The 12,208-nt window shown below is 47.6% G+C and overlaps 1 protein-coding gene across 1 annotated transcript in view; it reads right to left on the reverse strand.

Moving 5' to 3' along the window:
• Positions 1-2,951, reverse strand: part of LOC123046396 (squamosa promoter-binding-like protein 7) — an 8,384-nt gene extending 5,433 nt beyond the window's left edge. Inside the window, exons 1-2 of the mRNA XM_044469756.1 lie at positions 2,279-2,951; positions 2,043-2,170 (exon numbers count right to left, since the gene is read on the reverse strand). Of these exons, the coding sequence (XP_044325691.1) occupies positions 2,043-2,170; positions 2,279-2,721 (571 nt within the window). The 5' untranslated portion in view covers positions 2,722-2,951. The remainder of the gene's footprint in view (positions 1-2,042; positions 2,171-2,278) is intronic.
• Positions 2,952-12,208: the final 9,257 nt, after the last annotated feature.

The raw sequence follows: 12,208 nt of genomic DNA on the forward strand, positions 1-12,208 counted from the left end.
GAGGAGCGTCGACAGCGGCAGCCTCCCAGCGGCTCGTGGAGGCGGTGGCGCACGGCGACTCGAGGGAGGCGGGCGAGCTGCTTGCGTCCGGGCGCGCGGACGTGAACTACGCCCGGATGGTGTGGCGCGAGGGCACCGCCGCCGAGCTGCGCGCGTCGCGCGAGGAGATCCGCGCTGACGTCTCGATGCTCTTCCTCACCACCGGCAACGGGGACGCCGCGCTCGTCCGCTCGCTGCTCTCGTGAGTGCTTTCCTCCTCCCTCCTCTGCCCGGCGCGGCGACGAGATGCCACGGCGACCGCGCGGGTGCACCGGCGAGGAGAGAGCGCGAGCTCGCGGGCAGGTGAGGTGCGGGCGTGGGCGCGTGATCGAGGCGGACCGTTTGGGGTCGGTCGGCGCGTTGGGCGCCTTCACCTACACCCGGACATGGATGTCCGTTTTGGCACCCATTGCTTCCCCAAACGGACAAAATCCGGACGAAACAGACGTCCATTTGGGGTCGCCCGGTGGAGTTGGCCTAAGGTGTGGCTAGGTCTCAGTCGACTGAGACTTAACCAAGTCTAAGTCAACTGATATAGTATGTAAGAAGAAAAAAGAAAAACTAAAAATAATTTTTTGCACGCATCTCCATGCAAAATCAAAGAAAGATACTATTGAATTAGACATAACGAAGTATAAGTCGACCGAGACTTAGCAAAACTGATATTTATTATTGGGTCTGTCTAGGACACATCTAGATGTGACATAGTTATGTCACATCTAAACTGATGTCTAATCTGTTTGTGGTCTAATTTTTTATCCTATTTTTTTAATTTCTTGTTGATGAATTATATATTTATCAGAATTTAGATGTGACATTCTTAAAAAAATATTTAGATGTGAATTAGACAAACTCTTTATTATTACTGTCTGCAGGTCCTCATCAGCAATTATACGTTGATACTAAACCCTAAAAAAAATCTACTGATCCCACACAGCAGAGTATCTTCGAAACCGTGGCGCATTTTCCTCTTTACAGTAGTACGACCGCTACTACGCTAGGTATGTGTATGTAACTGTATGGGTTTGACCGAGTACCTTCTGAATCTGGTGGTCTTTTTGTACTGCCTCTTGGCTGTATCTCCAATGCACAGTAGCCTTAATAAGTTACCATTCTGGTAGTATAGCGCACAAATGGTGTACATAGTACACTGTAGTAGTATCTATCACTAACCGTATATCGACGCCATTTCTTCTATAACTAGCGCCAGTACGTTACTGAATGCCAACAGTGCTTGCGGCATCGCCCGCAACCACTGTCGTGTGGCCAACAGCCGCTGAGGTGCTCCTGTACGTGGTCATATGCACGGTCGGCCTTGCATGCCAGTGCCAAGCTAGCTAGCACGGCCTACCCAAGCAGGCAGAGGCAGGGCACGTAAATGCACGCATTAAATCGCGAGTGTTTGCTTTGCTTCACCCGTCTCACGCATCCCGAGAACTTTTTTCATGTCCCTACACGCACCTGCAGCAGATCTCCCCTTGTTTCCCGGCATCAAACCACTCTACTCTCTCTTATCCCCTGCCGGTTTTGCTTAGGCTGCTGGTGCTTAGATGAGGTGCTAAGCACATTAAATAGCTTAGCAACTATACTTCCCAATGCATAGGTGCTTAGCTTATGGTTGCTAAGCTTGCTTCATTTAATGATTTAGCAACTAAAGCTTTTCATGTATTGGTGGGCTTCCTTTCTTTAAATGTTTTGCCTAGGTTCACGCGCTTAGCACTGTTTCTTCCTGGGGTCACCACACTCATCTCTCTCCTCTTAAATAACTTGCCACATCAGATTTTTTGCCTACGTGAAAGGCTTAGCACCTGTACAAGATGGAGTATTGGGAGGGGCTTAGTACTAAGAGTAGCTATTCCTGCGTCTATCAGCCAACCTTAACGATGGTTCTTCTCTGTGTAATCACTCTTACCTGTCGTACTCTGTCACGCTGAGACTGCGCTAGAAGTCTAGAACAGCTCGCGCTAAGTAAATGGAAGTGTGGGAGTAATGACATGGATTACCGTGTGCGTGCGCAGAGCCCCTGGCCATGGCGTCGCTGGCGTTGCTCTTCCGGCGCCGCTCGTTGTGGCCGGCAAGCCGCCGCCGGCAGCTCCGCTTGGCGTCGTCGAACTCCGCCATCGCGTGGAAGCTGCACGCATGTATACGCAGACTCCGCACGCACGTACGTACGTGTACGTGAAGTATGGATCTAGCTATGCCTAGCACAAGTTAGGGGTGTGGGTCAGAATTCACGTACCGGCTGCATTGCTGGCAGAAGCGCTGCTCGGCGCCGTGCACGATGACCCTGGGCGCCTTGGAGTGCGCCTCGCACACCTTGTGCCGCCGGTGGTACTCCTTGGCCCCCGCCAGCACCATGTGGCACCCTTCCACCTGGCACCTCGGCATGGCCGCCGTTGCCGTCGCCCCCGCCGCCTTCTCCTTCCTCTTGCCCTCCACCACGGCACGCCCGCCGCCGACTCCGCTCCCGTCCATCTGAGCCACCTGGCCCCCGGCCAGGTTGGACGGGCGCTTCCCCAGCTTGAGGCTAGTGAGCTCCTGCTGCATGTGCTGCTGCTGGCTAGCCACCCCCGGCGGCGGCAGGAAATGCTGCGGGTAAGCAGCCGAGGCGGCGGGCGCCCACTGCACCCCGAGATCCCAAGCCAGTGTCGCTCTCGACCTAGCGTTGCCGTCTCCTTCCATGTCCTTGCTGCAACGGAACACACGCGCCGTTCCTCCGGCCAGCAAGGAAACCCACGGTGGCTAGACTAAAACCGTTGTGGCCGGCAAGTAAACGAGCAAGTGGAAATGGCGGCGACGGCAGCGGCTCCTGCTGTAAGTACAGGCAGAGGTAGGTTATCCCACTGGCGCTTGGCCGATATAAAAGCTGGGAAAGGCCGCTCGCGAGCGAGGCGAGCTCCCCGGGGAGGAGCAGCGCACTGGTGACTGGTGTGGAAGGCAGGGCAGCGCCGTACTGACAGGTGGGATCTGCCCGCAGAGGCATCTGGCCGCTGGCAGCAGGAGTGTGCTCGTACGCCACTGTACGACCCCGGCTCGTGACAGCGCAGGGCCCGTCGCCACATGGATGGGCGTCATTGAGGGGTTCAATCCGCGGCGGGACCCGGCCCGCGCTGCGCGTACCCATGACTGCCACCACCCGCATCGAAAGCCGCGCGCGGCGCGACAACACGCACTGCTCCTTCCTAGCCTCACTACCTGCCCGGCCTTTATTCACTGCGGAGTGGGACCACGTTATCCCCGGTCACGTCTTAGGCCCACCCGTCGGCGAGCGGCGTGGCAGCCTGGCGCGGGAAGCGAGGGTGGCGGCCCTCCCACTTGCACAAAGATGCCATATCCGGAACTGGACGCCACCACGGATTTTCCTGCGCCACGTACCAGTTTTACCACGCGCCCTCCCACTGGCCGGTGGGACTTGGTGAATCTGGTCCCACTCGTCATTAGGTTCACGCCGGAGGGCGCCGTGGCTGAGCAGCGAGGGGGGAAAGCCTGCGCAGCAGAGCGGGGTGTACATGCATGCAGCGGGGCGGGCCCAGTACGTCGCGTGGTCCGGCCTGGCAGTGTCAGTGGGCGTGGCGTGGCGGAGGCCCTATTGGCTGCGGAACGGGGGGTATGTCTGAGCTTTGGGGGAAATAATAGCGCCGTGCTGGGTGTTGGGGGCGCGACGCACGGGTACGGGTACGGCAGTTTGGCCTTTCTCGTGCGCATTCCCTGCGAGCCTGAGATGCTGTACGTCCGGTGCTCGATCCGGGGCAAATTTGACAATTAAATCACAAAATGAACTGTCCGTAGAACTATTTCACGCGGCTGATCTGTGGCGCCTAGCTCTCAGGCGCTGCACTAGTGCAACGCCTGGGAGCTAGGCGCTACACTACTGCAACACCTACGAGCTAGGCGCTACACTGTATAATGTGGCGCCTAGCTCTCAGGCGCTGCACACGACTTAGTAATTTTCTGATCCCACGTGTGCGGCGCTGGCTGTGTAGCGCCTATCTGTGAGGCGTTGCACAGTGTAGTGTGGTGCCTTCGTGGCGGGCGTCACACAAAAAGGTCAGCCGCGTGAAATAGTTTCACGGATAGTTTATTCTATGATTTGATTCCGTCTATAGGTCAAATTTGTCAAATTTGCCTCGATCCGGCTCGTGTATTTGTACCACTGCCCCTTTGTACTGACACTGACATGTGTATTCACGCAGGCACCTCGTCGCGTTTCGTTTCGGTTGGACCTCTCGCCCGTCCGCCCTGGCCTCCTTTGTCATGCTCGTTTAGGGTCGCAGCGTCACGTCTACTCGGTCCATGATGCTGCCTTCTATTGGCCCTGCAATTGCTCTCGGGTTTCCGCGTTGTGTGCCGGTTGATGCTGTGAGCTTGATCCAGCGACTGAGTGCAGTGATCAGTGAATATTCATCCCTCGGGAAGTTTGGGCTGCTAGAAATGCCAATGTTTAGGGCCACTAACCAGCGTGTTATGATATTCGTTAAGGTCTGAGCTAACTTCCTAACATAGTGAATTTAAGCAACAGATCCGAACACATTTTTATTTGATTCAACTAAGCCTAAGCTCATGCAGCCGCATAATTCTTTAGCTCCTCTGCTGATTAGCCTCAATTGATCAATTAAGCATGCATGCATGTGAGACAAAATTGCTGATGTCAGTAAAGATTTCAACAAAATTCAAAATTCGAAATGTTTTGTACCTTAAATCGTTGCTCGGATTGAAAAACTGTTTTCATATAAAAGGTTCGTCGCAGCGAGACCTTCGAAACTAGGCCCCATTGATATGTTCCGACAAAAAAATCAGAGTAAAAAGTTACCACGCCTCTGCTACGCAAGTTATCATGTCAGTTGTGCACAGGTTATTATTATGTTGTTTACACGAGAATTACCGGGCATCAAAATAGTTCCTCCAACCTTCTCTTCGCATGTACATGCATGCACGCATTAGGAGGAAAAAATGATGTCATCTTAGATGCTTTCCTATTTCGAAACTTCAAAATGTTTTATAGCGCAAACTGTCGGTCTGATCAAAAAATCATTTGCACGTAAAAAGTCTGTCACGACGAGACCTACAAAACTGGATCACATGTTGATATGTCTTGACAATTTTTTATTCAAATAGTTATCAGTTTTGGGATGCGTAAGTTATCAGCTCTGATGTATGTATATTATCATGTTCTTTATACGTGAGTTACCATAGTATATTTTCAACTTGTTTTTTCGGGACAAAAGTTACAACAGCATTTGTGCGTGAGTTACCACGTATGCGGTCCGTATATTACCACATTTTTTACAAATAAGTTATCGAGGATATGTTTCAAACAACTTCCTCCCCCCTCCCCCGATTCAAAGTTACAACGGTGTTTGTACGTGAGTTATCAAGTTTACAATGTGTACATTACCGGCTTTGCAGTGCGCGAGTTACCATGCCATGCACGCAAAAATATCAGGGGTATATTTCATCAACCCCCGCCCCCACCACCGCAAAAATTAATAGCAATGGGGTACATAAGTTATCAGGTCTGCGATGTGTGAGTTACCGTGCCACTAACGTTACAGTTTCCATGTGTATATTTCATCACCCTCCCCCTCCCTCGCCAGAGTTATCAGGACCGAGGCACATAAGTTATCAGATCTGTGATGTGTGAGTTACCATGCTATTCACACAACAGTTACCAGGGATACTTCATCCCCCCTGCGCCGCCAAAATTATCAAGACCGGGGTACATAAGTTCTCAGGATGTCTCAAAGTATAACATACAAAAAAGATTGAAATCAAACTATAAGTATTTGCTAAAAGGCGACACAATACAAACAAGTAGTTGCCTTGCTAGTTGGTTAGTGTGGTTAGTTATGTGGTCTTATATTAGTTTTCTGAGGTTGAGAGTTCGACTATCATCTTCTGCACTATTTTTTGCTTGGGAAATTATATGAGTTAAATAGACTGAGATAATTAAGGCAACCAATTAACTATGATACGGAATAATCATTAAAGCGGTCCGAGATTGTAGAATCCAATCGTCATTAATTGCGGGATCATGGGGAAAACGGAAGGAAATCAATGAATAATCATGTCCGCTCGAGTTAAAACCGCACGATCAATAAGCATCGTACGATCTAAAACGAACGAGAACCGGGTCATTCAGATCTGTTGCAAAAATCCGGCCGACTGAAAAATAGCTTTTCCGATTCATTAAATATTTACATGGATAGTGATGTTACTCCATGGTCTCATATGTTTGAAGATAGTGGTTGCAAGGTAGTCACTTTATCTTGGCGCGATTACTTATGGGATGGAGGGAATACATATGTAAGATGTTGCAAAACTTCTTTCAGCGATGCTATTTTCGCGGCAAGTTCCCCATGCCCCCCTCTTCCAAAAAAACTTCAATCAACTCTGAAGACGCATGTGATCTCTCTCACTAAGAATCAAATGATGGAACAAGTGAAGACACATGACCGTCTTGAGTGGGAGTATCTTCAAGGAGTCATTCTTCAATTGATCTTCTCGAAAGATTGGGTTTCTCTAGTGACGAGTGATACGTCTCCAACATATCTATAATTTTTAATTGTTTCATGCTATTGTATTATCTGTTTTGGATGTTTTATATGCATTAGTATGCTATTTTATATTATTTTTGGGACTAACCTATTAACATAGAGCCCAGTGCCAGTTTCAGTTTTCTCCTTGTTTTTGAGCTTCGTAGAAAAGGAATACCAAACGGAGTCCAAACGGAATGAAACATTCGCAATGATTTTTGTTGGACCAGAAGACACCTAGGAGACTTGGAGATCAAGTCGGAAGAGCCACGAGGCGGCGACAAGGGAGGAGGGCGCGCCTCCCTGCCTTGTGCGCCCCTCGTGACTCCCTGGACCTAATTCTTCATCCTATATATTCTCAAATATCCCTAAACCACCAAAAGCATCCACAAAAACATTTTTCCGCCGCCGCAACCTTCTATACTCGTGAGATCCCATCTAGGGGCCTTTTCTGGCATCCTGCCGGAGGAGGATTCGATCACGGAGGGCTTATACATCAACTCTATTGCCCTTCCGATGAAGCATGAGTAGTTTACTTCAGACCTACGGGTCCATAGCTAGTAGCTAGATGGCTTCTTCTCTCTCTTTGATTCTCAATACCATGTTCTCCTCAATGTTCTTGGAGATCTATCCGATGTAATCTTCTTTTGTAGTGTGTTTGTCGAGATCCAATGAATTGTGGATTTATGATCAGCTTATCTATAAATATTATTTGAATCTTCTTTGAATTCTTATATGCATCATTTGACATCTTTGTAATTCTCTTCGAACTATCAGTTTAGTTTGGCCAACTAGATTGGTTTTTCTTGGAAAGGGAGAAGTGCTTAGCTTTGGGTTCAATCTTGCGGCATCCTTTCCCAGTGACACTAGGGGCAGCAAGGCACATATTGTATTGTTGCCATTGAGGATAAAAAGATGGGATTTACATCATATTGCTTGAGTTTATTCCTAGATCATGTCATCTTACTTAATGTGTTACTCTGTTCTTCATGAACTTAATACTCTAGATGCAGGCAGGAGTCGGTCGATGTGTGGAGTAATAGTAGTAGATGCAGGCAAGAGTCGATCTACTTGACACGGACATGATGCCTATAGTTCATAATCATTGCCTTAGCTATCTTCATAACTTTGCGTTTTTCTATCAATTGCTCGACAGTAATTTGTTCACCCATCGTATTATTTGTTATCTTGAGAGAAGCCACTAGTGAACCCTATGGCCCCTGGTGTTGGGAAACATACCATGCAATTTCAAAAAAATTCCTACACTCACGCAGGATCTATCTAGGAGATGCATAGCAAAGAGAGGGGGAGAGTGTGTCCACGTACCCTCGTAGACCGAAAACGGAAGTGTCTGCTCAGTGCGGTTGATGTAGTCGAACGTCTTCTCATTCCGACCAATCAAGTACCAAACATACGACACCTTTGAGTTCTGCACACATTCAGCGTGATGACGTCCCTTGAGCTCCTGATCCAGCAGAGGGTCGAAGGAGTAGATGGGTTCCGTCACCACAACAACGTGGTGACGGTGATGGTGATGAGATTCGTGCAGGGCTTCGCCTATATGACCAGAGGCGTAAGCTATGGAGGGGGGCGCCGCACATGGCTAAGAGCAATTGGTGTGTCTCATAGCCCCCCCGTATATAAAGGAGGAAGGGAGAGGAGGCCGGCCTAGGTGTGCCCCAAGTGGGGAGGAGTCCCACTTGGACTCCTAGTCCTATTCACCCCCCTTTCCTTTTACCGAAGGAGGAAAGGGGGAAGGACAGGGAGTAGGAGAAGGGAAGGGGGGTGGTGCCCCTTCCCCAGTCCAATTCGGCCTCCTCCCTTGTGCACTACAAGAAATATGTCAACTTGTGACCTTGACTATTGGTCACTGAAAGGTCTTTGTTTTCATTTGTGACCTTTTTGTGACCAAAAACAAAAGATCAAAAGATGGCGGTCGTAAACTGATATTAACGACCTTCTCTGTGAGAAGGTCGTAGATGTTTATGACCAAAATATGCCTACTGTTTTGTTTTGGTCACTAGATGTCTGCCCAGGGCACGTCGGATCCGACGGGGCAAGCTGCCGTGGCAATATTATGACTAATTGAAAAGGTCAAATATTAGAATCGGCCCGGTCCAATTGGGTGTTTATATGGGCTAAGCCCATTAATTCCGTATTTTTTATATTTTTTTTTGTTAATTTTCACTAGCTACATGGGCCTGGCAACAGTAATTCAGCCTTTTTATTTTCTGGGTCATGGCCTTTCACATGCCATTTCCTTTTTGGGCCTCGATCATTTTACAATCCTTTTTTTTAATTTTCAGCCTTTGTTCCCACTAATATATTTTGGGCCATGGCCTTTTCAAAGCCCAAATAGACTTGGTCCAATAGACATTTCACCCACTTCTTGATTTGGGCTGTGCCTCTTCAAGTCAAATAATATTTACATCATAGATATACATTCAACCCAGATTCAATGCCAATATATTTTCCAATCCAGAAATAAATTTCAAGTAAACATAATGGCAAGCAAATATACACCAAGCTCTCAGCAAAATCACCAGTATGGCAAAATTGTCCTGCACCTCCCTACCTAGGTTCAGAAGCAGGGATACTGGAGCATGCATGCATGCCTAGATCCAGCATGCATTGCTTCTTCCAACTTCTTCATCGTAGAGCTCATGACGAATCATAAATAGAGGCCACCATCTGCATGTTATAAAACAAAATGGTCAGGAACAAAATAAAAAGGTACCAACAATCCTTAGTGATCTGAAGCAGCAACACAAAATTTCAGACAATGCATGCCATAGTAATAGCAGCACAAACAGAGAAATGCAAAAGGCACCTCATACTAGTATGGTGATCTTCGGCGCAAATTTTAAGCTCTGTTTCATGTAGATAATTTATTTGGTTTCAGTAAACAACAACATGCACTATATATGAAGGGTTATTGGTTGCATAACATCTGAACTAATCATCCATCTAGGGGGGATTACAACAGGTTCCTACAGTACACTAGATAGGCCAGTATTTTAGACTACTAGTACCTAGAAATCATATGCAACTCTATTTTTTCTCTAGCCCAGCCACAAGATCATAAAAGAAATCATAAGTATTTGGTGCATTTGATATAATAAAGCAGCTCCCAAACAAACAGAAGTTCTGCATCTTCACATCCCAATTCAGGAGATTTGTGGGATAACCTACCCTGAGGGGCTCGCCGCGGGATCTTCTCCATGGCCAGTCCCCTTCTTTCACAACACCAAATTGGCCTCTTCACGAACCTGCAAAAATAAATGCACACACACATCAGATTGTGGTAGATGAAAGGAGGAAGAAGAAGAGAAGAGGAGGAGGGATGTGTATGCAAGTGTATAAGCATCAAGCATGAGATACTTTTCAAATTACTATGAACATTCTTAGTTTCTTTGATTGAAGTAGGTGACTGGGGCTAGGTGTGTTCACTACTAGGCAGTAAAAACTGGGTATATACAAGCATTGCATGCTTAGTTATCGGCGACAAATATCTAGACACAAAAATATCAAGCAAGAAATACTTTTCAAATTACTATGAACATTCTTAGTTTCTTTGATTGAGGTAGGCAACTAGGGCTAGGCACATTCTGTACTAGGCAGTAAAACAGGGTATATACAAGCAGTGTGCCGTAGTTATCGGCGATGAATATCCAGACACCAAAACATCAAGCAGGAGATGCTTTTCAGATTACTGAAAAACACGAGAGGTGCCAGAGGGTCGTGTGGTAAGTAGCAGCAACCCGATAGCGAAGGTTGAAACATTGTCTGCCTCTGCCGCAAGTGACCATCATCGTGAACTAGATATATGAATACTAAATATCAACCAATGCACATACTTTTATTACCAGGCAGAGAGATAGCTCAAAATAGAACGTATATAATTTGGAAGAAGGAAATCACCCATAATTAACAGGGAGAGGTATAACCAAAACAAGTTCATTTGTCTTCCAAGTATAAAACATCAAGTGCACAAACTCACATCAGTTAACATCATTACAGAATTTCAGATAACATGTTTACTGCAGAAATTCAGTTAACATATTCTGCGCACATGTTCAGTTAACAGTTTAGGTGCTCTAATTTAGTTAAAACTGCAGCATATAACAAATTCAGTTAAGTAATCCTAATAGCTTGTGTTTATTGCATTTACTAAGAAAAACATATACAATGCCATTTACTGAAGTTGTGTGTAAACATGACTAAGCTTGATAGATACAGGGAAGAAAAAAACTGAATAAGATAGCAGTTAATGACCTTATAGCTTTGAATGGAAACCCATAGCAAGCACATATAAAAATCAATTTAAGCATAAAAGGTATGCATATAGTAAATAGGAATACATAATGTGGATTACATAACTAAAGTCAATTTTTAGTGGAACACATAATGTGGATTACATCTTGTTTGGTTATTAAACACTAAATAGTAAGTTATATATAAATCTCGCACAGATATGAACATGAACATATTCAAAGAGGGCTAATTTACTATAAAATCTCATTTTTAGCTCCTTACACTTCTCAAACATAACCACTACCTGGAGCATCAATAAACACAAGCTACTAGCCTATGAGAATATCAACATTTGCAGCAACAACTGAAATGCTAGCCCTTTCACAATGCTACAGAACCTCACCATTTACAATCACTAACAAGCTAGCGGCACATAATCAGAGAGTCATGCAGTAGAAGTGTATACAGTGAGTTACCTGAGCAGAGAGCCGGTGGCAGCGACCAAGCATGAACGAAGCGGGAAGCGATGTCTTCGGGCGGCGGCTCAATTAGCTCATAGACCTCGCACCCCATGACCTTGCGGGCACAGATGTCGATGCCAATCAGGTGCTCATCCTGGAAGAAGCAAACCACGTCGGGTTGGTCGGATGGATGAGTTGTTGGTAGCTCATGCAGGACGATGACAAGAACCTACAGACCACGAAGGCAAGAAGGTCAAAGAAGGAGCCCAGCAGAGCAACAATCGAATGAAGCAGGACATCTGGTAGGTCTGCCCAACCTTGATGTCTAGACATGGCGAGGACGCAATACACAACAACCCTTTCTTGCGTTATGCAGGTTACAGCTTCTCTGCGACTAATTATGAATTCAGAGAAAAGTATCAGTACTAGAAGAATGAAGTTGATGCACTGATGCGAGAGCTCAATCTTTTCGAACAGCAGCGAGACAAGGGCCTCCTATGGAGCCTCTACCGGCCATGGCGCAAAGCTCTGAGGGGATGGCTGTCGCCGCAAGTGACGAGGCGAGGCGCATCGCACGGAGGCGGTGGAAGCGGCCTCAAAGGTCGCGCGGTCGGTGCTGGAGGCCGGCGGGTGAGCAACGTGCCGGACACCGCCGGGTCACCGCCCAAGAACCGCGCAGATCGCGCAGCGCGTGATACAGTGGCCCACGCAGTGCGCCTCCAGCGCCTTCGATGGATGGATGTGGTTGGGATCGTGCTGGACCTGATCTAGGGTGGGGAAGAGGCGCGACATGGCCGCTGGCGGGGGAGCTCCCTCCCTTTCTTCTTCTCTTGTCTTGTATGAGTGGAGGGGAGGGGAGGGGAGGGTGCAGATGGCTGCAGAACAGCAGCGAGGGGGGAGGTGGGTGGAGGAGGCAAGGGG

This window comes from Triticum aestivum, chromosome 2B (genome assembly GCF_018294505.1).
Source record: "Triticum aestivum cultivar Chinese Spring chromosome 2B, IWGSC CS RefSeq v2.1, whole genome shotgun sequence".
NCBI lineage: Eukaryota > Viridiplantae > Streptophyta > Magnoliopsida > Poales > Poaceae > Triticum > Triticum aestivum.